Source organism: Meleagris gallopavo, chromosome 2 (assembly GCF_905368555.1).
Source record: "Meleagris gallopavo chromosome 2, MGAL_WU_HG_1.1, whole genome shotgun sequence".
Lineage (NCBI taxonomy): Eukaryota > Metazoa > Chordata > Aves > Galliformes > Phasianidae > Meleagris > Meleagris gallopavo.
The window spans coordinates 11898253-11925871 of NC_139405.1; the positions used below are offsets into that span (position 1 = coordinate 11898253).

General features: G+C 45.4%; 1 protein-coding gene across 1 annotated transcript in view; it reads left to right on the plus strand.

Moving 5' to 3' along the window:
• The first annotated feature begins 636 nt into the window (after positions 1-636).
• Positions 637-27619, plus strand: part of ITPKB (inositol-trisphosphate 3-kinase B) — a 70351-nt gene continuing 43368 nt past the window's right edge. The window contains exons 1-4 of the mRNA XM_085218914.1: positions 637-759; positions 1800-1940; positions 19769-20209; positions 21043-22201. Of these exons, the coding sequence (XP_085075040.1) occupies positions 21197-22201 (1005 nt within the window). The 5' untranslated portion in view covers positions 637-759; positions 1800-1940; positions 19769-20209; positions 21043-21196. The remainder of the gene's footprint in view (positions 760-1799; positions 1941-19768; positions 20210-21042; positions 22202-27619) is intronic.

Consider the following 27619-nt stretch of genomic DNA (forward strand, 5'->3'; position numbering starts at 1 on the left):
CTTTGTGTCTCTGCCCTCAGTGACGGAGCAGCTTCCCTCTGCTGCTGCCGTTCTTAGGAGGAACATTAAGCACAGGCATGCAGTATTTAAGCAGAGCTTCACCTTTACTTGGTGTCGTCACTGATAATTGAGCTTCAACTATGACAAGTCATTCCATTTCTCTTTTAATAGGGCCTTGTCCCACTCTCACTGCCAGCCTTCTTGTCCAGTAGCTGGGGTGGGATCAGCTGGCCTCTTATGAAGGCCCTTGGAAACTAGGCTTGCAGCTTTGTTCTCAGTTAGAATGACTTCTCTGAAGTGTGAAGACCTCAGAGAGAAGAATATTTAAAAAGACTTCTAGCTCTGTAGCCTGAAAGTTAGAGACTAAAATTTGGCTCAACTCAGTGTTCCTTTTCTGTACAAGTGGATAATATGATGGCAAAGCGTATTTCAGTCCATCCTTTCCTGAAAGATGTTATGATACAGCTTTCAGTCAGAATCTCCCTTAACATGGGTTTTCTTGCTTGCTTTTTTTCTAACTGCATCACATGAGAACCATCTGACCCAAGAGCGTGTTAAAAGACTCTTTGAACAGCCCCCCCACACACATTTGCTATATGGCCATCAAAAATATTTCTTTTTCTCTCTTTAAACAGATCTGTGCAGTCATTTCCTTGAAGGATCTCTCACAGATAGTGTGAAGTATGCCAGTTCCTAAAATGGCAGTGTGACAAGCTGCATCACAGCTTTTTGATTTGGGTATCGCAGTGCCTCACTGAAGTACGTAAGGACATTCTCTGGGGTTGCCGTAATTTGATTCCTTTACAATTTGAACCTTTACAATAGGAGATCTTAAAGAGTTTTTGGTCATAAACTGTTACAGTCATCCAAATGTGTCAGAAGAATTACAACCGTTTTATTTCAGGAGGTATAAATAATATCTGTAAATAGAACTACTGACACAAATTTAAACACTTCAATGCTCCCTTGGCTTTCAAACAGAAAGACACAACGCCATCTTTAAAAACAAAACAAAACAAAACAAGTCAAAAAACAATACAGCAGCAACAGCAAAAAAAAACAACAAACGTCAAAAGCCTCTTGTGCCTACCCAGAAGGTCTGAGTAGGGTCAGGCCCAGCATATGTGAGGTTTTATGCTAGAATAGGCAGTACTTTGAAATACAATCACAAAATATCCAAAGTCCCTCAGATCTTATTGTTAAAAGCACATCCAAATTGTATGGCAGTACTGACGAGTGGACAGTTGACACTTTGCTGTGGGTGTTCATGCACTACATGTCTCCTATGGTATTAAACAGATCAGATTAAAAAGATCATTGTAGTCCATTGATTCCAGCATTTGTAGCATTATGGAAACTTTATAGATGACTGCGTTCTCATGTATGTAGAAAGGAGTCAAACATGAGAGCTCAATCAAACCGACAAAGTCAAGGTATTAGGATAACAGGAATTAAAACTGCTTAGGTCTGCAGTCAGAAAGCAATTGGTGATGCATCCAGATCAATGCAATACCAGCAAAGTCTTGCTTTGCTTTGAGCCTTACAAACTTTGCAGGACCATTAAGCACAGGTCTAGGGTGGGAGCAGGACTGCTCCAATGGGAGCAGCAGCAAAGGGAATTTCCAGCTGCCACAATGCCCTCTGGACCACTGTGTCATTTAATCCACTTCTTCTGTCTCTTCATGTATTTGTTTTGTACAGTTTTGCTAAAAAGTCAAATATCTCCTTAGGGAAACAAATACATTAACTTGAAAAGAAGTATTATGGCTTTAATGGTTGGTATCTCTTTGGACGTCTAGATCTCAGGACAAATCCTTCACACAAGTCTCAGGCCCCAAGAAGTCAGCAGATCTGTTCACATGACTGAGAAAACTGAGTTAATACCACTCTGCACTGCCTGAAGCCAATGGTGAATCAATAAGGACTTCAGCTGAAATAAGGTCAGTCCAAGGAAAAAAGAAAAGACATGTCTAACAGCTTTTAAAAATGCACCTCAGACAAAACAAGATGTTCACCATAACAATGCAGGGGACCCTTAACAATTTACCCTGGGCTCTCTGCTTATGTAGGAGAAGACATGGATGAAGCGTGTAAATTATACATTAACATTCAAAAAAATGGTTCCTCTTTCTATTTCAAGGAGGTTCACTGCCCCATATCCTATGAAAAAGAGCCTTGCTATACATACACTAGGGGGCAGAGGCTTTCTATGCATGGACTTTGTTGTAACTAGCTTAACTGTTCAACATGCACATATTTCCAGTCTGAACTCCATTACACTACGTGATAATCCTTGGAGATTTTATTGTCATCAGATTCTTGCAAAATACATTGGGTGGTCCTATAGCCCTCTGTTGAGAATTTATCTGTGAAATATCTCATGTTGCAAACATCCTGACAGTAGCAAAGCAAATGTTTTGAGAGCTGTTGTTTGCCAGATTACATCGCACCATTGGGGCACTTGGGGTCAGCCCTGCTGGTTTCTCTTAGCATGGATCAGTGTTTTCAGTGTTGGAGTTGCAATTGTAGCAACAATAGCAAGAAATCAGGGAATGTAATGAAAAGACATTTTTCATTCCCCTGCATGGTAAGTGGAAAAAATGTCCTATTTTGAGTTTTGTTTTAAAAAAAACAAACAGCAACAACAACCAGCCCACGGGGTTTTATTTCCTTTGATTTCTGAAATTCGCTCCTGTCTTCTGCTGAGCAGCAGCTTTCCAAAGGATTTGTTGTCATACTTCCGTAAGTTTCTCTACATGGAAGCACTTAGCATAGTTTATCTTATTAACTTTTAAAGTAAATTAATTTAGTTTGTTTTAAAACCCTTCCCCTTCAGCAGGAGCAGCCATTCCTAAAATAGCCTTCGCTGGCATGTAGTTTATTTAACTTTGCATTAATAGCATTTAATCAAGCCTTAAATTAGGTTTTTGAACCAACTTAGATAAACTGGATCAAGCCAGTTTGATTTTTCAGTTATGCAGTAGCTGAAGAGTCATTTCATTTTGAGATAAACGAAATAAGAGATGTTACATAGGGGTTTTCTACTGATCAGACAAAGCAGTTTTAAGTTAAGCCTACAGTTAAACCACTGTGGCTTTCAAAACCATAGAGCTTTATTATTCTTCTTGTACAATGAAACTGTAAGTAAATTGAAAAAAATGTGCCGAAAGATTTCTCTTATGTATCAAGGATGTTCAGGTATATGTCTAAAATTAAAAAATAGTAGTAATTGGTACCTCCTCATCCCAAAATGGGCCTGGGGGTGTGTGCTGAGCACCCCAAAACACACCCATTGTGCAGAGTCCCCACATGGCAAAGGAAGTGAATGCAGACCTCCTCTCAACCCAAAGCACCCCAGGTCCCTTCAAACCATCCCCAGCAAGGGCTTCCTTTTATTTCCTTGCAGCACTCCATTTTGGGGCTTTTATACACATACAGATGGCTGTACAGTGGGTCGCGTGAAAATGAGGCGTGAAAAAAAAGTATACCTTCCAACCCAAGCCACTCTACAGTTTGTCTCTGTAACTTCCCTCCTTTCTTCCCACGTGACAAACATAAATTGCTTCACAAAGAACTTCAGAAGGTAATCATTTTTACACGCTGCAAGGTGTTGCACTTTGCTGATGAATCACACTTCTGTAATTTTTTGTAGGCACTGTTACGCTTGCCATTTTCCATTTCACCGCCATTTTTCAACCAAATCACGTTGGTGTTCCCATCTTGCCGCAGTGATATCACTGTACATCTCACGGCTGTTTTCATATCCCAGCAGCAAGCGTTTCCAGAGCAGCAAAATGTTGTAGGCACTATGGTCGTAAGCAATCTTCGTGCAACAGTCATACTGCAATTCTCATAGACAGCTCAGAGTTGACTGCAGGTGCTTAAGCACTATCAGTTTGAGCCTGGCTGTGTTTGTTTCCCAAAGCCCTGTTAGAGCCTGCAGGTCATTTCAGCTAGGTCTGGGTTTAAGCACAGCTGCTATTTAACAGTATCGTGGGACCAATAGTCAAGGAGAGAGAAGTAAAAGAGAACAGCACATAGATCTGACGTTGTCAAGGTACAGTTAGCCTGTCAGAAAGTCATTACCCAATAGGGAAGTGCAAACAAGAGGACAGTGCAAATAAATAAAAATCACAAACATTCAGTTGAATGCAAGCTATCGGTTTTCCTAAACGTCTCTCTTATCGGTGGAAGTGTAGTTGATTTTTCTTAAATCCATACAAGGAACTGAGTATTTGCACAGTGCAAATAGCAGCAGTGTGGTTGTCATGTAAGGAGAAGGGGAAAATAGCAGGATGGAGAACACACTGTGATTGAGCCTATGTGAGCATCTGAGCTGCATCAGAATTTGGATCTGTGCTCAGTGAGGCAATCTGAATTCACTGATGGGTCCTGCAAAGCAGCCCCGTGAAAATCCAGGAAGGCAGTCTACTTGCTTTCTGCGTGGTTCATTCAGGAGCTTTTCTGTGCTCAAAATCTTTGGTAAAAGAACAACACAGCTCTGTGGACACACTTCCTGGTGTCACTAAGGAGTCCTAGCATCTGTGCTGTCATAGAAGGCAGCATAAGACTCAGACAGAAGGTGGGCGCAGCGTTGTCAGAAGAGCTGCAATATCCATGCCCAAAACAAAATACAGTTCTTTATGACTTATAAGTAAGATACATTTTCCTTGCTGAGTTAGATACTCATACAAACATCTGGAAAAAGCAAATGCAACTCCACAGATATCTCCATGTTATGCATGGATGACCTAGAGTTTGTATTCAAGTGTTAATGCAAAAAGTGTAATAAACAACATAAAAATCAAATACATTATTTAAAAAGAAGAAAGCAACCTTCATTGTAACTTAGAAAAAGAAACACTAATGGCATTGACTTTCTGTATGAGCAAAAGTAGCATAAATGAGACCAATTTTTCCCATACGTACTCATTTCAGATGTTGAATTTGAGACATCTTGTGCCTCTTTTTTGTACATACTGAACAGAAAATACTTCACATTTCCTGAAAAACATTGTTCATGAAAGTCGTGGCTTAATCCATATCAGGTTCTTTTTACACATGCAGAAACAGAGACACTGAAAATCAGTGGCCAGTTTTAAGAATGTTAGTCTTTACCTCTCTCTGCCTTAGTTTTCTCATCTGCATAATGTAAAAAATGAGACTTGTCCTGGGTGACAAGTGCCTTGATATCCAGGGAGGGGGTAGCAAAGTCTCTGTAATGAAAGTAAGCAGTGCCCACTACACTGTATGGAATGTCAACACTTAGATCACTTCTCACCCTCTGTTGCTTTTCTCTATAAATTAGGTTTCTGTCTCCCATGTCTTTCTGCAGAACTATTCATACTCCTGTTTATTTCAGCATTCATACAGGAGGTTCCATAACCTCATCATTTCATTCTTCCACCCAGCACAAAGGTCTTGGAAGCCAGTCAGATCATTTCATCTATTAAAATAATATTCTGTCCCAGAAGGCATGTGTGATGCTTTTCATAAGCTCAAAGCCTACCCTGCTTATTCCGGAAAGACTCCATGTGAATGCTGAAAGCAAGTCTAGCCTGCAGATCCTGATATGTAGTTAAAATAGGCAATGGCACAGCAGCTGTTTTGGCAGGTGGTTACAGATGAGAAGTTTTTCTAGACCTTGAAAAGAAGAACTTGTTCCCACTGTAGAGGTTGTATCCAAACACAGAATGTCTGTTTGTTGCTAATCTCAGCACTGAGCTGTGTCTGAGGGTCTCTGGATAGCTGCCTTGTGCACATGAAGTGAATAAAGAAGCTAATGCTTCTGATACCAAGGAGAGCCTTTAGTCACTATAGATGGAACAGTTTTGCTGCAGAAAGGAAGTGGGAGATTTGAGCAGCAAGGAGAACAGAGCTTGAGGCTTGGTCACTGATATAGGATGCTGGCGGTCCAGGTTGGCTTCCCAATTCTTGCTCAGTGTCCTAAATGTCCATGCAACATGGAGATGGGAATCTTGTTGGGAGCTGAGTTGTTCCTGAGAGAGTAAACTCTTGGACAGAGAGACTTCTGCTTATTATAGAGGTGCACGTCATTTATGTCAAGGAAATTCTGCCTCTAAGGTCATTGGAATATGTTTTCACTTTTGTGGCTGAGCCAAAGAAATCAGAATAGGGCTGAAATCAGTTTGAACTGATTGTGATAGAGATATATTTTTGTGTGTGTGTGTGTGTGTGTTCACAAGAAAAACTCTAAAATGTTGCTCTGAGTTGTGGCACATACATTACTCAACCCCAAATGGAAGCTTTCCTTACTCAGATTGAAAAAAACTAGTTAGCAGGCTAACTTAAAATTGCTGACGGCAGCAGCCACAATTTGTAAAAGCAGGCACTCATCTAGGCTGTGTAATACCCAGATTTGAATACACTCTGCATCTGAGAGGATCCGATCTGCATCTCCCTTTCTCACAGATGTATCTTCTCAAGGCTGTTGTACATCAACCAGACGTAGTCAAAAGGAGGAACCTTGCCTAATGCAGTGATTTATCTTGTCTTATGATTTAATCTTGTTAAAAGGCAATACATTTCTGACATGCTGAAATAGGTTTGTTTTTTTTCAGGTGTTTTGTTGTTGTTGCGTTTTGTTTGGTTTTTTGGTTCAAAGAAAATTGTAATTCTGAAAGAGGCCAGTTCATAGCATCTATTATTTTTCTTTGCTTTTTGATTGTTGTTTTGGTTTGGTTTTGAACTGTCCAATGGACTCCTAAAAATAGGATATAGTCTTCTACTGAAATCTGTGGGAGAGTAGAAAAAGGATACAAATGATACTAGTCTCCTGGGGACTTTTCTAGAAAGGCCTCTGCTTTATCATAAAAAAAATACGAAATATAACATGTTTTAAGTCATGTGCCAAATAGTTTGATTTAAACTTCAGATGGGATTGAAAAGCTTTTTTAATGTAAAATATTTCTTGCAAAATCTGAAACAAGCATATGTTGACTCATAGCAGAAAAAATGAATCATAAAGTATAGCTACTTGGATATTCACAGCAATGCACATCAAAACCTCCAACAATTTTAGCAAATTGTAAAACACTCTACACACCAAGTGGGCTGACCAGGCTCCTCCAAAGGAGCAAGAAGAACTAAAAAGGGAAAGAGAGAACAACAGACAGGGAGGGCAAGGAAAGAATTACCAAAATAACTTAAAATCTGCTGCCTTAAAAATCAAGAATCTCTTGGATGTCTACAGTCCTGAAGTCCTGATAAAAACAATGAAATCTGAATAGAGATCATGATGAGAAATGGAGCTCTAAACAAATATCTGTATTCTTACATTGCCTATCTAATCCCAGAATGTGAGGGAGAGAGGAAGGGAGGAAGGGAGGAAGGGAGGAAGCGAGGAAGGGACAGGAAGGAAGCGAGGAAGGCAGACAGGAAGGAAGGAAGGAAGGCAGACAGGAAGGAAAGAAGCAGGGAGAAGCAGAGGTGCCCCGATCTTGGTCTTTACTGGGCTAGAACAACACAGTTCCTCTCCTTGAAGGCAATCTCCCTACCCTAGAGAGGAACACTAACTGTGAAACTGAAGAAAGAGAACAGCACAAATGGAAAACTTTAATTATTCATTAGTTTATTTCAAGATCTACTACATTCTATTAGCGGGTATGTAGCACGTAGAGACGTTTAGTTTTTCCCATGCTGGGGTCCTACCTCATTACCAGCGGATGTGTTCTTGGGCTTGCAAGAAGGGCACTGAGGGTGTGTTGGAGCTGGGCAGGGAAATAATGGGCACAGTATAGCAAGAGAAGAGACTGCTGCCAGCAAGAACATGGAAAGCTATGGGGAAGCTAGCTAGCCCAGGGAGCCTGCATACTCAATGCTTCATGATTGGAAAGGTGGGAAGTTGCATCCCTAGTGGAAAAGATCTGGCACATGAGATGTCTATGCATTGGAAACTAATTTGAATTCAGTAGATTATTTATGAGCTTATATGTAAATCCTCACTCTCAGTTTTTGAATAGTTTAAGTTTAAAAAAATAAACATGGAAAAAGTACTTCCTGGGAAACAGTGCTTGTAAAAATTTTGAAGTGAATTCTAAAAGGGTTCTTCATCAGTTTCTAATGAAGAGACAGCTGAATTTCTTAAGTAAGTTTACAATATAAGACCTCGTTCACAGCCCATTCTAACCAGCAGATATTTTCTTTGGACATTGTTAGATCACATTTGTGAACTATCATTTGTGTTTTCTGCTGAAATTGTTAATCACTTGGGGATTTTTTCAGAGATACTCTAAATACCAGAGGAAAAAACAAAACTTATTTCAGGTATGATGTAATGCACTTTAGTGGAATCTTCCCAGGGATTTATCTGGTTTACTATTCACAAATTATGATTATTTGAAATGTAACTAAAATTAATTACAGGCTTTCAAGTCCTGTTGGTACTTTGAACTGCTGCAATAATTTTGCATTTACTTATGAAAAAGCTTCTACAACTGTAAATGCTTAAACCTATTAGCAGAAAGTATTTGACTCTAATCTCATTCTTCTGTAATTATTTGGAAAACTGTAAACAGAAATGGCTATTTAATTCAGTTTACCTGTAATGCAGCTCATATCTCAACGAGATGAATCTGCAAACTCATCAACATGTATGCTCATAGTGTTATATATTCTAAAATGCTTGAAAATTAAGATGGAAAATGAACCACTTGAGGTATTTCAAAACCAACTTGTCAAGATTACCTTGTCAAAGACAGCATTTTTCATTGAGAAGAGGTTAGACCAAATGTGAGCTTTCTAAATGGACACTCTGTTGGAGATAGAAGTTGACAAAATGAAAACAAAAACAAATAAACAAACAAAAAAAGCCCACATTTGAGAGAATATAAGGCCCCACCTTACTCTTTTACAACTTACTGTACTGGCAAATGCCTCTGACTCACTCCAAACATTAGGAAAAAGAAACAAACCACTGAGAATCATTCAAGCATTAAGAATGGCAGAACAAAGTTTTGATAGAGAAAAAGATGAGAATTACAAATCAGTGTTTTTATGGAAAATGAAGTATAATATTGACTCCAGAAAAACTCCCATTTCTGGTAAACCTGGGAGACATTGTCAGTTAACAACTGCCAAGCAAATGTAATCAACATTAGAGTGTTCTGCACCCTTCCTGCAAAGACCATCATCCTTTTTCCAAAGCGCCTAAAAACTGAGACATATTTGTTTCCATGTAAATGCAAGTGTTATCCTTGCTCCTATTGGCAGCTTGCATTTGAGGGAATCTGACTTCCTTCTATTCGCTTTTCATCTGAAACAAAAATCTGTCTGATCAGCTTGGGGCAATGAAGTTGCCCTGGCACTGCTTTTCTTGGTTGTCCAGGCCTGTAAGTACACCCCTGGTCCTTGATGTACATATTTCTTCAATACACTGCCACTGTATTTACTGCTCAGAGTCTTGTTGTGGAAGTTAATTTTTTTTCCATCAGCAAGCAAGCAAGCTGGGGAAAGATGAGAAAACAGAGAAAAGGAATGTTAAATCTGTGTGCAGAGACTCAAGCTGACTGTCAGTCAGCAAAGCCATTGCTGCCTAAGTTATTTAGTTAAAAGAATACATGAGAAATGTAACATTAGATGACGGAGTCCATGACATCATCAGTTTTCAGCTGCTGATTAATCATGCAAAAGAAATTAATTTGGATATGGACGAGTATGAATCTAACTTTTGGGACATTCATAAGGGAAGTAGAAGGGAAGAATTTACCAAGTCTTTGGTCAAGTTAAATCATTTCTTTTAGAACTGACATAACCATCAGTTCTCTCCGTTCCTGTCAGATACATCACCAAATCCTAAGGGCTCAATTGCAGTTTTGCATTATTCAGTCTTCTGGCTTCTGAAGAATTACTGGAGGTTTCCCCATGTGCAGATCTGGTCATCAGCTTGAGAGAAAGGAGATGGGAAAAGGAGTGGAAGAAAATTAAAACCAGTGAAAATTTAGGAGTTTCAGTGAGACTGAGCAGCAAAAGAGCCCCTGGCTTTTTTGTCTCAAGGGCTTTGGGAAGGTTTCCTAGGGCACTCAGCACTCCAAGTAACATGGATCTTTTAGCTCTGTCATTCACCTTATCTCAGCTTTCAAAAACATTCACAAAACCTGGACTCATGTAAAGCATCTGACAGTGTCCCACATAACATCCCGGTCTCTAAATTGGAGAGATGAATTTGACAGATGGTCCCCTCAACGCATAAGGGTTTGGCTGCATGGTTGCACTCAGAGTTACGGTCAAGTGGTGTTCCTCAGGGGCCAGTACTGGGATCGGTAGTGTTTAACATCTGTGTCAGTGACGGGGGCGGTAGGACTGTATTTTCAATTGGCAGTTTTGCAGATGGCACCAATTTGTGTGGTGCTGACAATAAATTGGAGGGAAGGGATGCCATCCAGAGGGACCTGAACAGCCTGGAGAAGTGGGCCTGTGTGGACATCATAAAGTCTAACAAGGCCAACTGCAATGTCTTGCATGTGGGTGAGGGCAATCCCAATAGTAAGTACAGGTTGGGTGACGCGTGAATAGAGAGCAACCCTGTGGAGAAGGATTTTTGGGGTACGGGTGAATGGATAGCGCAACAAGAGACAGAAATCTGCGTTTGCAGCCCAAAAGGCCAAGTATATCCTGGGTTGCATCAGAAGCGTGTCCAGCAGGTTAAGGGAGGTGATTCTTCCCCTCTGCTTCATTCTTGTGAGGCCCAACTTATAGCACTGCATTCAGCTCTAGGGCACCACAAGAAAGAATTTGTTGGAGTGAGTAGGTCCAAAGGAGACCATGAAGTTATCAGAGGGCTGGAGCACCTCTCTCATGGAGACAGGCTGAAGAAGCCGGGCTTGTTCAGTCTGGAGAAGAGAAAACTCCAGGGAGACCTCATCGTGTCCTTGCAGTACCTAAAGGGGGCCTACAAGAAGGCTGGAGAAGGATACTTTATCAGGAAGTGTAGTGATAGAACAAGGAATAAGAGCTTTAAACTAAAAGAGGGGAGATTTAAGTTAGATGTTAGGAGGAAATTCTTTACTCAGAGGGTGGTGAGGCCCTGGCACTGCTGCCCAGAGAAGCTGTGGGTGCCCATCCCTGGAGGCACTCAAGGCCAAGTTGGATGGGGCCCTGGGCAGCCTGAGCTGGTGGGAAGTGTCCCTGATGATGGCAAGGGGAGTGGAACTGGATGGTGTTTAAAGTCTTTTCCAACCCAATCCATTCTGTGATTCTTTGATATACAAGGGATGACTTGGCCCAGTTTGCTGAGCAGGATAGCTCTAATGAACTTCACTCTTTGCATCAGCACCATCGCACCACTTTCTTAAGTGCTTTAGCACTCTAACAGTCTTTCTTGAAGGTTTTAAGTCCAAGTATGCTCATGAGATGCTCCTTCCAAAATCAGGGCCCTGCCTCACACAGGGGCTGTTCCTGCAAATAATCAAAATTTTAATTTGTCTAACTTTAAATTCCATTCCACAAACCATAATAAATTATGGGCTGAATCATTTTCCCTCCACGTCTCTTTTTGAAACAAGAAGATTGGTAGATAGTTCTCTGATTACCACTGTTGCTGTTGATGCAAACGGCCCCTCACTAGATCCTCTAGTTCTTGTTCAGCCCCATCCATCACCTTCACTGGGCAGAAGAACTGTTCAGTAAACTGTCTCTTAGTGCCAGATGGGTTTATAAGAAGAATAAAAAGAAGACATTTCATTGTTTCAACATTTTGTTCTTTTCAGGAAATATCAGAAATGTGAAACAGAAGGAAACAAAATGTGTTGCTGTTGGATTTATTTTTAATAATATATACTTGAGATCCAGTTCAAAGATGACCCTTAAGAGAGTTAAAGAAATTTGGTTCTGTAGTTAAGAAAAGAAGTATCTCTGCCAACAAATGATGGGTGTTTCCAGAATACTGTTTCTCCGATTGGGAAGGGTCATTCCAAAGCATTCCTCTGGCAGCTTTTAGTAATACATCTCCTTCTGCCTGAGGAAGATATTCTCTTAATCAGGACAAGGCTGTTCTCAGCCAGCAGGAGAGAATGTAAGGGAACTAGCAAATCTCTAACATTCTGTCACAGGGAGATGCATGTGTAAAGTTCCTTGGAGGTACTCCCTTCCCGTTCCTTGTAAAATATCCCTGAATAAAAGCTGTGCTCTGTTCTTGGTGGAGAGAAGACCACAAAGGTTGCCAGTTTTCTCAATGCCTTTGGCTGGACTCCCACTCTGAGGCACCATCCTCCATTCTGCCCATCTCAGCAGTCCTTGGTAATCCAGTCCTGAATGCTGCTGACTGGCGGCATGGGAGAATCAGTCTCAAACAGCTAGGGCTACCAGCCTCTGTAGATGTGTCTGGAAAGGAAAGCAAAGGATGAAAACGGATCAAAGAGCTGGTGAGAAGAGAATGCTGAGGACCTGCGGGCCCCACAGCTCTCTCTCCTCTTTGGTCTTTTGCATCTCAGTATGTTTGTTACTCAGGCAGTTAGGTGAATTCCCCTGGGAAAAAGAGAGCAGCCAACTGGAACTCTGTCGCTCATCATAGCCCGGCAGGATGCAGAGAGCAAATATACCATCTTCAGGAACCCATTAGAGTCAGGCTCATCACCTCTCATCCAGTAAGCACAGAAACGGACAGTTAATCTCTCTTCTCTGGGTCAGATCTTCATCTTCCTTTTCCAGATGTAATGGCTTTTAAGATATCTAACTTCAAGCAGCTTCACTCTGGCTCCTGCCAGACCATGCAGTATCTTTCACCTTTTCCAAAGGAAAAGAAGAACAGACAGTCCTTTCCTTGGAGCGTGGAAAAACAGTGCAGAGAAGGGCACACCTGAGAAGAGTGGCAAACTTCATGGGGAAGCGAACAACCATCCGTACTTTTGAAATCTGCCTTCTCGCTCAGGCACCTGAATATGACTTTACATGTTTCAGTTCAGTTACATATAAATGTAAACTGGTCATAGAAACATACCCAAGGTTTGTGAGAGCATGCTATTAATGTGCAAAATGTCAAAAATCTGAAACTTTATATAGACTGCAGCAATGGCTTAAAAATCTTTTACGTGTGTTCCATCAGAGACGAATAACTCAAACAATTCAGAAGCAGCCTGGAAACACTTGGAGGTAGAGGAGCCTTGTCCCAGACTTACAAGATAGGGCAGGTGGGAGGCAGCAAAGAAAACTGCTGTGTTGCTGGATTTGCTGCAGACAGGGGTGGCAGTTTGAGGGCAGTGCACAGTTGCAAGGATGGATGTCTGCAGAGCTGGGCAGGGAGCAGTGGGGAGATAAGGCTCTGGGTACTAGTTGGTACTAGTACAGGTTGTGGATGGAAAACTGCTCTTGGTACTATCCAAAAAAACAGGGGCTGTGCCAGCAAGGGTGTGCTGTGGAGGTGAGTGCCTGTGCAGATATGCCAGCCTGTCAGGATACAGAGAAGAGAAGGTAACAGAGCAGCAGTTTCTGTGTGCTCATGTGTATCATCCCAGGAGTACCTGTGGTCATGCAATGTGTACTTCAACTCTTATTACGCCCAAGTGTTAAAACAATAATGAAAATTATGTAAAATCAACATAGATCTGCCAGTTTAATAAATTCTCCTGCACTCATTCAAAGATCTTTTTTTTTTCCTTTCACAGTGGAACAGACAAAAGCAAGCATCTGTCCTTTCTTCTCTGTGCACTATTAGGAATATAGTGGTAAATCCTTAAAAAGGATTGTTATACCATGGGCTTTCAGTTGAATGCAAAAACAGATTCTTAGAGACAGCAACACGGTTTGTTTAAAATTAAATGTCCACATCCCAGTATGGGCTTTAAAATTACTAATTATGGCCTCTTCAGTGCCCTCTCTTTACCAGTTTTTCAGAACAGAGATCCTTCACTGCAGAGTGGAAACTTGGACAGCATTTCTTGTGATTTCGTGTTCATCTAGGTGCAGTGGAATTTCATGGCTCTGGAGACTGCACGTCCTGCTGTGTACTGCGAAACCCAAAGCAATCACACAGACACGCTGTACATTTAATAAATAGCTTATCTTTTTTCCTGCCGCTATCGTATCTATCTCAAACAAACGCAAAGCTGCCCAATTATGGCCATGTGGTCACAGCCTAGTGGAATAAGTATGACCCATGAGTAGGAAAAACCTCTTCAAACAATGAAGCAGTATATCTCTGCAGTTGTTTTATCCCCACAACCACAGAACGAGGTACAACTTTTAATAGCCTCAGGGTTCAGCTGGGATGGATTTCCCTTTGTTATTTCATTTCTACTGAAGCTCAGTAACAGTGCAGAGTTCACTCTGTTCACTTCTCTGCTCCTCGTGCTTCTTGTTTGGTCTGTGCAAAAAAAGGAAACATTAATGCTGAATCATGGGTCACTCCCCAGATATGCATGTGTTTGTATTCTTATTATCAGCAAATAGCAACCATGAGCCTAGTTGCCAATGCTGCAGCTCAGAGGACTGCAGTTATGGTGCACACTGGGCTCTTCTCTGGCATGAGGCAAAACTAGGAACAGCGGAACTGTCGGGTATATCAGGGTGTAAAACACCCAGCAGGCATTCACATTAGCCTTTCACATCTTCATTTGATTAATTTACTAGCTGGGGGAAAAATAAAGGGGCCACTGACATGTGTGCATTGAATCAGGAGAAAAGTAAACTCTTGTGCTTGCGATAGGGTTTCCTAACCTTTCTTGCCTTACGTCTATGTATGTAATTCCTTGTCAGATTACTTCACTATGAATAATATTTTCCATATATACATTTTAAATCTCTTGAGCTCTGTAACAGCTCACCAAAGTCCTGCAGCAAAACCTGATCTTCTTAACCCTGCACTAATGCTCTGCATGCAGGTGCTGTGCATGGCTATATGGATCTTCCTCCAAAGGCCACTGAGATCTTTGGCTGCTTTCTGAGCTGTACTGAACCATATTGCTTGGTGCAGCACAGGGTGAGGTGTGGGCAGGAATGTGTGGAGGAGGCTCTTGGAAAACAAAACTGGTTCCTGTGTGATCCAGGTGGATGCACAAGCTCAGACAGACGTGAGTGCAAAACACAGTCTGCCCGGAATCACATCAGCTTGCTACTGGTGCTTCTGCAGAGCTCTTGATGTTCTTAGTGTTCTTAGTCCCAGAGTAGGAGCTGGCACAACAAATACTAACCATTCCCTCCTTAATTCTGCCTTCCTATTTGTGTCTGCAAGACAGCAGGAGGGGGCAAATGACCAGGTAACCCAGCTCAGAGGTCACTGAGAGCTGGGCAAAGCTGCTGCTTTCTGAGCTGTTTTTGCACTGAAGCAGTGCAGGTTTGATGCAAGACAAACACCAGAGTCCTATTCACTAGCTTTGCCTGCCAACCAGCCAGGCCAGAAATGTGCTGTCGCTGTGACAGCCACCTGCCCAAACAGCAGCCAGTGTCAGCACATAGCTCAGTGTTCCTTCACCTCCTCTGCGGTTCCTTTTCTCATGAAGTATCAGCCAAATTGATTTTCCATCACACTTTCTGGCTATAGAATTACTCCGTATTTGTCCATTTCTATATTTTACAAGATGATGATATTCAACTCACTGGTGAGAAAGTGCTATAAGGCTTTCACTGCAGTGATGCTGACAGTCCTTCTGGTGCTGAAATTGATAAATTGTGACCATTTAAAAGACTCAACTCTGAAATACAGTGAAGGCTGACTTGTCCAACCAGTCCAAAACATGAGAAAGTAATAATTTACAAAATGAATCTTATTACAAAGGAAGAATGGAAGAAGGATACTTAAGGAATCTGCATTTTATGACTCTGCTTTTATGCTGTTTTTCTGTGTGTTTTTTTAACAAGTGGATTGATACTAAGTGGATTGTGGTCCTTTCTGTCCTATTCTAGCTTTACAACGCAGCCCACGCCATATGAATTGAGTGCCTCTAAGTGTTTGAGTAGGATGACCACCATCTATCATGCAACTGTTCTGCCCTCTCCATAGAAGGAGGTGTTTCTGCAGTACAGGACCTTGTTTCCATAATCTGTGTTTTTGTTTTTTTTCATTGTTACTGTTGTTTGGATTGGGGAATGTGTCCCTTAAAGCAGTACACATCTTCTTTAGTTTTCCCTAAGGAAGGCAGATCAGGGGAATATGCCATGCACTTGGAGTGTAAAGTACTGAGACTTGCTCATGTTCACTGGGTGCAGGGAACACATTTGGAACAACTGTTTTTTAATAAAGCACAATAATTAATTGGTCTGCCTTCAAGTGCACTGAGGTGCTGGGAAGACATTAGTTTTGACAGCTGTGATATTTCTTTCCCAAAACACTTATAGCCGTGTGTCAGCAGGAGATGTTACACAGCCAGGACAGCTTTGTGACCTTAATTGTCTGTCCTTGCTTTGTTTCAGGAATAAATACATCCTGCTGTGAACATGAGCCCTTCCTAAGTGGAAGAGTCTGCTCATTTTAATGGCCTCACACTCTAGAACAAGGAGAAGGTGCTCACACAAGTGTTTGCATACAAAGACATAACCCATAAGCCTGCTTTGATAACCTCACGCACTGTGATACTTTTCTTTGGAAGCAAGAAATATAAATTCAAATGAAGAACACAGATTAAGCATAACTGAGTTCTTTTGGGAATGCAAATTGCGCTTTTGCTTGATGATGTGTGCTGAGATGGAAAGTGAGTCAGAGTGGGGCTGTCCTTATTTTCTCTTTGTAGAGCACTGAATGCAAAAGTGCCAAAGACACGTAGGGGGTCCTCAGCAGCACCAAGCAGCTACAGCTGCTCTGGTGTCTGGAGACATCCATCTGGTCTAGGAAAGAAACTTGCCTGCTTTCTTACCTCCATTCTTGTTGCTGGTTTGGACTAACAGTGTGTTTCAGTTTGTGCTTTCCACTTAGTCCAAGCTCGGACACTTGGTTTCCACTTGATTGGAAACAAGTGCGCTGAAAGCTGCCTGCACTTTCTTCACTACACAATGTGGACTGCTGCCTGGCTCCAATCTGGAAGTAATTATTTTCCACCCATACCTGCCCATTCTGAAAAGGTATTTATCCCCAGGTGTATATTTTTTTTCTCTCTTAACTTTTATTAGCGGCTTCCTTCATAAAGAGAAACTTGTTGCTGTGTGTAATGTCCACAGAATAGTTCTAGCTCTCTCTCTGGACATGACGTATTGCAATTCTTTGGCCCAAATTCTGCAATATTTTAAGGGGCCATGACCCATTAGATAGTTCTGAATCAGTAAATATGCTGCAGTGAGTTCACTACTCCCTTGTCTTGACCTCTGCAGATAGGATGGATATCAGAAGGGGCTTGAATTTGTGTGACTTGTGTGATCTGGATGGGCTGGATAGCTGGGCTGAGGACAAAACCAAGTGCTGGGTCCTTCACTTTGGCTACAACAAATCCAGGCAACACTACAGATATAGGGCAGAGTGGCTGGAACTGTATAGAGGAAACAGATCTGGGGATATTGGTCAACACTCACCTGAACATGAGCCAGCACTGTGCCCAGGTGGCCAAGAAGACCAATGACATCCTGGCTTTTATCAGAAATAGTGTTGCCAGCAGGAGCAAGGGATGTGATCATCCCTCTGTACTCAGCCCTGGTGAGGCTGCACCTTGAGTACCACATTCACATCTGGGCCCTTCACTACAATTAAGATGTTGAGACCTTGGAATCTGAAGGGCAACAAAGCTGTGAGGGGTCTGAAGCACAAGTCTTATGGGGAGCAGCTGAGGGAATTGGGGTGATTCTGTTGGAGGAGGCTCAGGGGAGACCTTATCACTCTCTACAACTGCCTGTAGGGAGACTGACGAGATGGAGGTTGGCCTCTTCTCCCATGTAACTAGCAATACGACTAGAGGGAATGGCCTCAAGTTGTGCCAGGGGAGGTTTAGCTTGGCCATTAGGAAATATTTCTTCTCTGAAAGAGTGGTCAGGCACTGGAACGGGCTGCCCAGGGAGGTGGTGGAGTCACAATCCCTGGAGGTGTTCAAGGAACATTTAGATGTTGTACTAAGGAATGTGGTTTAGTGGGAAATATTGGTGATAGGTGAATGGATGGACTGCATGATTTTGGAGGTCTTTTCCAACCTTGATGATTCTGTGATTCTTTGACTTTAAGGAAGGACTTTAAGCACCCATCATGGTTATGCTGGTGTGAATTCTCTCAATGTAAATAACCCCAAAGAACAGTCAAAACATGCAAACATATGCAGCAGTGCTTGCAAGTACATGCATATTATATTAGCATAGCACAGTGCTGCTCTTTTAAGCTCTTTTAAGAAGGAAGATACCTGTTCATCTGCGTCTATCTAAATTCATTTTTTCTTTCAAATGTTCCTATTTTTGGCTGACATGAGGGAATGGGAGCAACAAAAAAATGGAATCTGCAGATATTTGCACACATGAGTAAGCTTGTGCCCATGAATAGTGCCATTATACTCAGTGGGGTCACTTTGCTGAGAAAGATTGATCACAGGCTTTATTTCATGAAAGGCCAGTTCCTAACCGAGCTCAGACACTGAGGGAACAGACTCAAGTGGAAAAAGTCTAAAAATCTCTTTTCCTGCCCTGAATTCAAAATAACATTTCTCTACTGGAAAAACAAACATAAGCTCATTCTGGGTGTCCGTCTGTCTGCCTGTGGGATTGGCAATCCGCACCTTCGGCAGATTCAGAGGCCTTTCTGCCCCTTGTTTACACTCAGGAGGTTACGCCTTAATGACAAAAAGCTGGTCTGCTGTGACATACATTTCCCCCTCTAGGGAAAATACCTAGCTGTGAAATCCCAGCAGAGACATCTCAACATCTCACAGCTGGTTGGTTTTTTTTTGTCTTTTTCCATGACCAATCCAGAACAACCCAAAAGTTGCCATCTAGGTCTGACCTTGACACTACTTGAGAGCAAATTACAGAGCCTTCTCTCCTGAAGTGCTGACACAGGGACAACTATATCCAATGAGTTATCTTGATACAGAAATCATGCTGTATCACAGCCAAGAGCCTGCTCCTTCTGCCAAGTGGGACCCGTGCCTGGGGGCTGAGGAGCTGAGGAAGAACTGCCTGTGGCCTCCCATGCCCCAGAGAGGACAGCAGTGTCCTGGAAGTGGCTGCACCGCCCGAAGCCAAGGTAGAGCCACAGGAACAGATGTGCCTGACAGCTTCCATCCCTTGGGTTTGGCCACCGGTGGCCACCCACCCCACGGGATGTGCGCATGCAAGGCTGCCCAACGCAGTGGCGTAGAACCGAGTTGGAAGGGACCCCTAAAGGCCATCTGGTCCTACTCCCCTGCATTGAGCAGGGACACCTACAGCTCCATCCGGCGCTCAGAGCCTGTCCAGCCTGACTTTGGTCTGATGCGGGTGACCAACGTGCTGAAAAGCACCAGGACCGAGCTGTCGTGACTGGCTAGGCAGATCTCTGCTTTACAGTGGGCGCATGGGGGGATGGGGACCTTCAGGTCTTTGCTTCCATGGGTGCAGGCACAAGACTTTGCCCCAGTGGTTGTGCGCAGAGGAGGAATATGAAGGCTAAAGGGGAGGCTGGAAAGAGAAGCAGAGGTACGAGAGGAGAGTGGGAGGGTACGTCTCTCCTTTTGTCCCTGCCAGCTGTCCCGGGCACCATGTGGAGCCCCATAGGGCCAGGCCCCGTGCAGAGTTGCGGGTGCAGGACTCGCAGCGAGCCAGCCGCAGGGCGCCGGGGAGAGGGGTGGAAAACGGATCGTGTATCTTTAACCCACAGAGGCCGAAACGTGGTTTTTTTCTTAGTTAACAATGGAAACTTTTTTTTTTTTTTTAGTGTTTCCCTCCAGCCGTCCTGCCAAGCAGCACAGAGCGACCGAGAGAGCGAGCGAGAGAGCGAAAAAAAAAAAGAAACTTGTTCCGCTGAGTTCAACCCCAGACAGGCTCACAACTTCCTTCCTGCTTTCCTACCCCCTCCCTCCGCTCTCCTCCTTCTCTCGGCTCCTCTCCCTCTCCTCCTCCTCCTCCCGCTCCTCCCGCTGCTCCTGCTCTCCCCGCCGTTCCGGCCGCAAGACGAGAGGGCTCTGCGGCCGCCTCGCGGACCTGGCCGCAGCGCGGAGCGGGGAACGCGGCTCTCCCGTCCCCGAGGGGCGATATACCCGCGGGGAGCGCCCAGCTCCGACGGCGCAGCGCGCACCGCGCCCGCGGAGATGGCTCCGGCAGCACGCTGCGGCCGGCGGGGCGGCGCGCACTGAGGCGGGCGCGGAGCCTGCTCCAGGTAAGCTCCTCCGGGCGGCCCGGGCTGCCCTCCGGGAGGGCCGAGAGGGAGGAGGAAGGCGGGAGGGGACGGAGCCGGGTTCCAGGTGCCGGGGGCTGCGCGGAAACCTGGGGGCGCTTATCTGCCCGGAGCCGCGCGGGGATGCGCGGGGGGCGCGTCTGTTGGGATCGCGGCACTTCCGAAGAAGTGTACGCCCGTCGCCGGGGTTAGCACATAGGGGCATAAACAAGCCCACACCCTCGCGTAGGTTGCGTTTCTGTGTGGATGTCGTGGGGTTCCCATCGCCGGGCACGGGATGAGGATTGCGGCTCCGGAGGCGTACGGAACAAACGGGCACAAAAGCAAGGCGGGCAGGAGAGCAGAGGGACTCCAGGAGCCAAAAGCAGAGCTCCTCTTGGGTGCACGCAGAGCTGCCGCCACCAGCTGCCTCCGGGACGCGGGCTGTTACTGGGGCGGCTGCACAGCCCGGGGGGTGTGTGCAGGGAAATGGGACAGAGCACGCGTGCAGCTGTGCACACCCGTGCTGTTGTGTGTAGGTGGGTAGGGTGGTGGGGATGTGGTCCTGTCCCATGCCAATTGGGCAGGCAGGTATCATTGAATGAAATCACTGAATGAGACTGGGTCGTTGGTTGTAGGTGACAAACCAGAAGGTGGCAAATTTGAGCTGTTTGGACTTTTTCGCTTCCCTCCAAAAATGTCAGCTTTTGGAGTAAGCACTCAGAAGCTTCCAACTTTCAGCTCCCACTGGTTGGGCCACCGCTCCCTAACTGTTGCAGGAATGGCTGCCCGCTGTGCACAGAGTCCCTCTCATTTTTCCCTCTCCCTCTCTGTAGGCATCCTGTTTTATGGAGCTGCGGACCAGGACCAGCCCAGCTCCCCTGCTGCTCGCTGGAGATGCTGCTGATCCTGGCGTGGAGAGAGCCCCGGCAGCCCCGCTGAGCCTGAGTGCCGAGGCGGCGGCCTGCCTGTGCACCCCGGCTGACTACTATGGCTGTGTACTGCTATGCGCTCAATAGCTTGGTGATGATGAATAGCAATAGTGAGGTGAAAAGCAGCGGGAGCAAGACACCACCTCCCTCCAGGCAAGCACTGCCCAGGAGCCCCGAGACAGCTGGCAGCTGCTGCCCGCTCCCTGCCTTCAGCCCGACCACTGTGCCTCCCCGCTCCCCGCGCCTCAGCTCCGCATTCCTCTTCCCTCCGCCTGAGGAGCCCCCTCCGCAGCTGGGCAGCCCCGGGGGCCGGCGGGGCAGTCGGGGAGGAGATAGGCCACCAGGCTCCCCTGCGGCACGGCGCCTGCAGCGAGAGCTGCACAACGTTCAGGTGAACCAGAAAGTGGGGCTCTTCGAGGCACACATCCAGGCACACAGCTCCGGGGCCCACTTGCTGTGGAGCCCCCCGCCATCCTCTCCTCGGCCGTCTTCACCCCAGCCATCCTCGCCTCGGCCATCTTCATCTTGGCCATCCTCGCCTCGGCCATCCTCGCTTCGGCCTTCTTCACCCCGGCCATCCTCACCCCGGCCTGCCAGCCCCACAGTGCCAATGATGGGGCTTGGCACAGGACCCCGGCCACGGGCCTATGGGGAGAGCGAGGATCCAGACTCTGGTGGGGCCCAGGATCGGCTGAGCACCGCAGGCCTCGCGGTGATGGAGGGGCAGGCTGTGGGGCAGGTGGTGGGGATGGAGCCATCAGATCCCAGCCCGCAGCAAAGTGAGGTGGTGATGGCCACCTCAGGACCGGAGGGCCAGTACCCAGTCATTGGTGGTAGCATCCCCGCCGTCATCATCACAGACCTGGGAGGCCCAGAGGAGGAGGCAGGTGCCGTGCCTCCCAGCAGCTTGCCTGTCCGGAAGCTGTCCTCATCGTCAGCCTCTTCCACTGGCTTCTCATCATCCTGGGAGGAGTCTGAGGAGGACATCTCCAGTGACCCTGAGCGCACCCTGGACCAGGCACCTGCCTTTCTGCAGACTCTGGACCAGCAGAAGCCCCGAGTGGTGAGTCCTGGGGCAGCCCTGAGGAGGGAGGAGCAGCCCCACAGTGGTGACATGGGCAGAGGGTAGAGGTCTGTGGCAGCAGAGATCCATGGAGAAATTGTATCCCTGGGTTTCCCATGAGGATTCCCATGATCTGCATGAGCCTAAGGGAGAATTTAATTCCTCTTCAGAGTGGAAATCTTGCTGACCAAGCATCTGTTAAGCTTTGTTTATACATGGTGATGCCCATCACTGTGGTGTCTGTGTGCCTTTCATATGGAAGCACATTTCTCTAGAATCTCTGCTACCTCCCATTTATAAAAAAAAAACTTTTTGCTTATGGAGTATCTTATATTTTAGGTAAGCATATTTTTAGGTATTTAAATTAAGTTCATTTCTTTCTGGATCTTTCTTTCTTGTATGGCTGGCTGGGAAGCTTCAGGTAAGAGAAAGCATTGGTGCCGTCTTACCCATAAAGCAGAGAGGTCTCCTTGGAGAAGATGCTTTGGGGCATTCTCCAAAGGCAGACGCTCAAGAGATTTGTTGTGTCACACTGGGGATCCATCCTGTGTCTGAATGCTCCACACAGAGGTTTGCTTTGAGCTATCACACTGTTTCTGTAGAGGGCTTTGAACCTCCCGGGGTGGATGTCACGAGGTTGTCTGATCGGCATGTGGGCTTATCATCCAGATGGGAGACATCACCCTGTTTTGAGATCAGCGCTGAATTTTGAGACCGCACTGACAAACCCTGAAAAATGCAGGGCTGCCCATTGCCTCCTTCCTTGTAAAAAGCCTGGTAATGGCCCGTCAGCTGTCAGTGGTGTGGTTCACTCTGTTTAATTTGCAAAGATATGTGATAATGAAACTCAATTGCTAAGATCAGTTACACAAAGAAGACCAAAGCAGAGTAAAGTTATCAAAATCATGAAGCACTGACACGCTGCGGTTAGCAAACACTCAGCAGACTGAAATAAACATATTTGCTTTCCTACGTGCTTCATTCTGTTCCAAGAACTGGGGCTCAATTCCGCTCAGGACAGAGCAGCAGTTGAGTAAAAGCACAGTAATTGAAGTTACGAATGCGTGGCTTGTCGTGTTTGCACACAGTTTTGTATTTTGGGACTCTTGACAGATGAATCAGATCACTGCCTTTTATCGTTGCTTCTGCTGATTAAATTCCACTGCTTTTGTGCACAAGCTGTAGTAATCTAGTAATCTCTGCTCCGTCCTCCACACTGACAACTGTTCCTTCTGCCGGGTGGCACTGATGTCCTGAGAACAGCTCACTGATGGGCAAAGCTGTCCCTGATGTTGCTGCAGAAAGTGTCCCGGGGCCTTGGGCTGACTGTGCGACTGGTTGACAACATCTTAAATCCATAGTGACAGCAGAAGACAGCTACTGAAGCAGTCTCATGTTGCACACTCATTTGTTTTGTGAACTCACTATTTCACTGTCAGGAAGTGAGTTGTGAGAATGTGTGAGAAGCTCGCTCTGCATCTCATGCTTTACTGTCAAAATCAATCCATCTCCAAACCATCTCCTCTCTGAGCCAAGTAGGTCGGTGCTGGGCAGGCAGGGCACTGCCAGTCTGTGCCAGGTGCCACAGGGAAGGTCTCGGGAACCTGTGGGAGAGGAGGAGTGTTGAGCGGTGGGAAAGCCATTCTCACTGCAGATATGTTCTGCACTGCGTATCTTCCATAGCTTGTTTACAGATTTGATAAACAGCAGGCCTGCTGCTGCCCTTCCTTTCTGGAGGCTGTCAGGCTCAGCCGATCTGTTCGGGATGTCCGGCTGTCTGCTGTAGTTCCTCCCGGTGTTCCCGGGGAAGGGGCAGATCCCTGCATCTGGCACGGCCTCATCCTCTGGTGTACTTCAGGTAGAGAGTTTCACCTGCAGTTGGGTCTGTGTGCTAAATGGTCGGCTGAAGAGAATGGTGTCTCCCTGTGAAAGGGACGAAGGTGGCAGGACCGCTTTGTTTGACCCCAGAGACCTGCAGCAGCTCTGTGGCTGAATATCTGCCGCAGGCTCATTGTTGGTTTGCTGAAATTGTTTGCTCAGTGCATTGCCTTGCCCTGGAGCACGGTGGCCGTGCAGCACTTGGAAACAGCAACTATGCTGTGATTGTGAAAGACCTGTGAAGCACAGTGACACTAAGAGCAGTCTGACATTTTGCTGTTGTCTAATTGCAAATCCACTTAAGGTCTGAGTAAACCTCCACATAAGGGCTTTCTCAGCTGTGGCTTTCCCCAGGCTGTGGGCTGCTGCTAGAGAAACCCCACACTTGTTTATTGATGCTTGCAGGGTTTCAAAGATGCTGAAGCGATGACACTTCTTGGGCTGTGTGGGAGGACTGTCTGTCCAGCACGCTGCAGTTCGACACGCCGTGGGACAACCCTTGCTGCGTACCCTGCATGGCAGCCTGGGCAGCTGCAGGAAGGAGCGGCTGTCTCCATCCACCCACTGCCTGAGCTGAGGGGACATTGCAGCTTTTGGAAGGGCTCTGTCACAACACGTGTTGTGCTGGGGGAGGATTTCTTCTCTCCTGGCTGGTTGGGCAGGTTGGATATGCAGGGAGGGAGAGTGTTCTCCCCATCCTACTGCAAGCGGCGCAGTTAGCTCAGGGCGGTGACCTGGCTCCTAGAGGGGGTTTCTCACCCCAAAGAAGCCCCATTCTAGCAGTGGCTCCTGCTGACATCAGTGGGAAAATATGGACTTGTGAGTTTGTCTGTTTCCGGGGGACCCTGTTTGTGAAGTGCAAGGAAAAGCTGGTAAACTGAGGTATGCTTCACAGCAGGACAGCTAGCCCCAGTTCAGCTGTATTCCTTTAGCAAAAGCGAGTCCAGTGCCAATTATTACAGTAAGTCATCATCATTGAACTAAATCCTCTCGTTTCTTAATTCTTGAGTGCTAGAAGCAAGGCAAGAGGAGTCAAAGGAAATGCAGAAATTGTGCAAGTGTGTACTAGAGAAAAATGCCATGTCAAGGGAAAAAAAATAAACTTCCTGGAAAAACAGAGCAAAATACTATAGCGTTCCTCATCCTGTCCTTCTCACAGCTGCTGTGCAGGCACAAGGATATATGCTGAATAGTAATCAAGAAGCTCTCAGTTCATTGTGAAGCCTCTCCTCCCTTCAATAGGCAGAGCTGTTTGCTTAGGGTTAGAGACTTCCATTAACATGTGCAAAATGGCAAGAGCGTTTGGAAAATGCTAATGACATTGCTGCTGACCAGCATTTTTTAAATTGATTTATTTGTTTGACTTGCGGTATTTCTGAAAGGAGCCAGGTCTAGATAAGGTTTGCGTCAGCCAAAGGCCAGTGGGACCCTTGCTTATTTCTCTTTGAGATCTTCCACAATGTAAGCGGGGTTTGTTCCTATAAAAATCCGTCAAAGTAAACACGCCTTCATTCCCTTTCCTAGCTGTCACTGTGATCAGGAAGTCTCTGTGTAACAGAAACCATGACTGCATGGCTGTGGTGATGTGTGGAAGCCCTTGTGAATATGCATTTTTATGCTCACTGTGTTTATGTATTTTGCTTCTTCCTCCTGTCACATTGGTATTAAAAGCTCCCAAGCTTATGAGCTTGAGTAGTATCAGCAGTACAGTATCAATACAATGCGTAGCATGTTAGCATGCTTGCTCTGGCAATGTGTACTGTATGTTAAGCAGTATGTATGGCACTGCCCAGGGAAGATGCTTAGTCCTCCAGGTGAGGGGACAGAGAGTCATAGAATCATAGGATGACAGAATATCCTGAATTGGAAGGATCATCAAGCCCGATTCCTGGCTCCACACAGCACCACCAGAAAATCAGACCCTACGTCTGATAGTGTTGTCCAGATGCTCCTTGAACTCCAGCAGCTTGAGGCCCACTGTCCTGGCAGCCTGTTCCCTGTTTACCGTCCTCTGGGGCAGAGCCTTTTCCACCTGCCTCTCCCCAGACACAGCTCCATGCCATTCCCTTGAGGACGAACCTCTTTCAGCACTGCTGTGGGAAGGCTCAGAGACAGAGGAGGCTGAGGTGGGCACCTCCATTTTTCCATGCTTCTGCACACTCAGCAGACCTGATGACACAGCATATTTTGGCTGACCCACCTACAGCAGGCAGGATGGGCAGAGCGTGAGGCTGTCAGTGAGCAGAGTCTGTGCACTCTTGGGAATTCACAAAGCATTGCACCATGGTAGCTCATCTCCTACCTACTCATGTGGCCTGCTCTGCAGATAAGCAGCTTTCTTCTGGGCTCCCACCCATGCAGGCTAAATGAGGGTGCTGCCATAACCTGATGGAAGATAAGCAGTGCTATTTCAGATCCATTTTCATCAACACATTTAAGTTCATTGGGAAGGGCTTCTTCTCTGCTAATGTTCCACGATTGACAGCACAGGAATGACAGGGTGCATAGCAGATGCCTTACTTGCTAGCACAGCTGACGTCTCTTGCATATTTTGTTTTTAAAACAATTTCACACTGAAGATGTTCATAAAGAAATGGAAGAAAACCCAAAGCATTTCTGAGGTGCAGGAAGAACAGGCAAGAGCAAGCATTAGGCTCATCATCTCTAAGATCTCCGGCTGCAGATGGCAACTGCAGGATGTCAGGAGCTTTGCTGGTTGGACCCATGTGGTGTTAAGGTGAATGTGCTCAAAATTAAACTCTCAGATCAGTGGAAACTTTACAGTTTTGTCTTTAACATTCTAGAGCCTTGCAAAGACAAAAAACAATCAAACTGTAGTCAGCACCTGTCTCATGTTTTCCATATTATTTCTGTAATGTGTTAGGACAGATTTGCATGCGAAGAAAGTATTAGCGCAGCACCGAGCTCTTGCATGCCACACAGTGACTGAAAGCCAGCGCTGAGCTAATGTTTTCTTTACATGTAAATCTGTTCTAACTCACTAGAGAAATAATGGCATCTATGTACAGTGTTAAGCTTTGCTCCAGCTAAGATTAGTCTTCTGTAATTGTTAGAGATTATTTTTGTTTATAGCAGTAGGTAAATTTGTGCAGTAAATTTGACCTGCTTTCATCCAATAAAGCCCAGCCAAGCTTTCTAAGAAAGATATGTTAATATTTAACAGACGGTGAAAACTAAATGTTAACATTTGCAAATCACCAAGTAACTTAGCAGCCTAATCCCCGTTCTCAAATGTGACTTTTAGGGCGACATGGGCTTCCATGCCTGCTGGGTCACTTGGCTTGGCCTCCATACAGAATTCATTGCACTCAGCCTCCCTCTCCAGGAAAAGTCCTCTCCTCCAGTACCTTTCTTTTCTATTTGCTCCCGTAGTATCTTTAGCTGAAGAGTGTTCTTAAGACAGGAAGCTGACCTTAAATTGCTCACTAATGTCTTCTGTAATACTTACATACGATAAACACATTCACATTCATCACGCACACGAAGAGCCAGGCACAGCATTTGCGCAAGGGCTGCAAA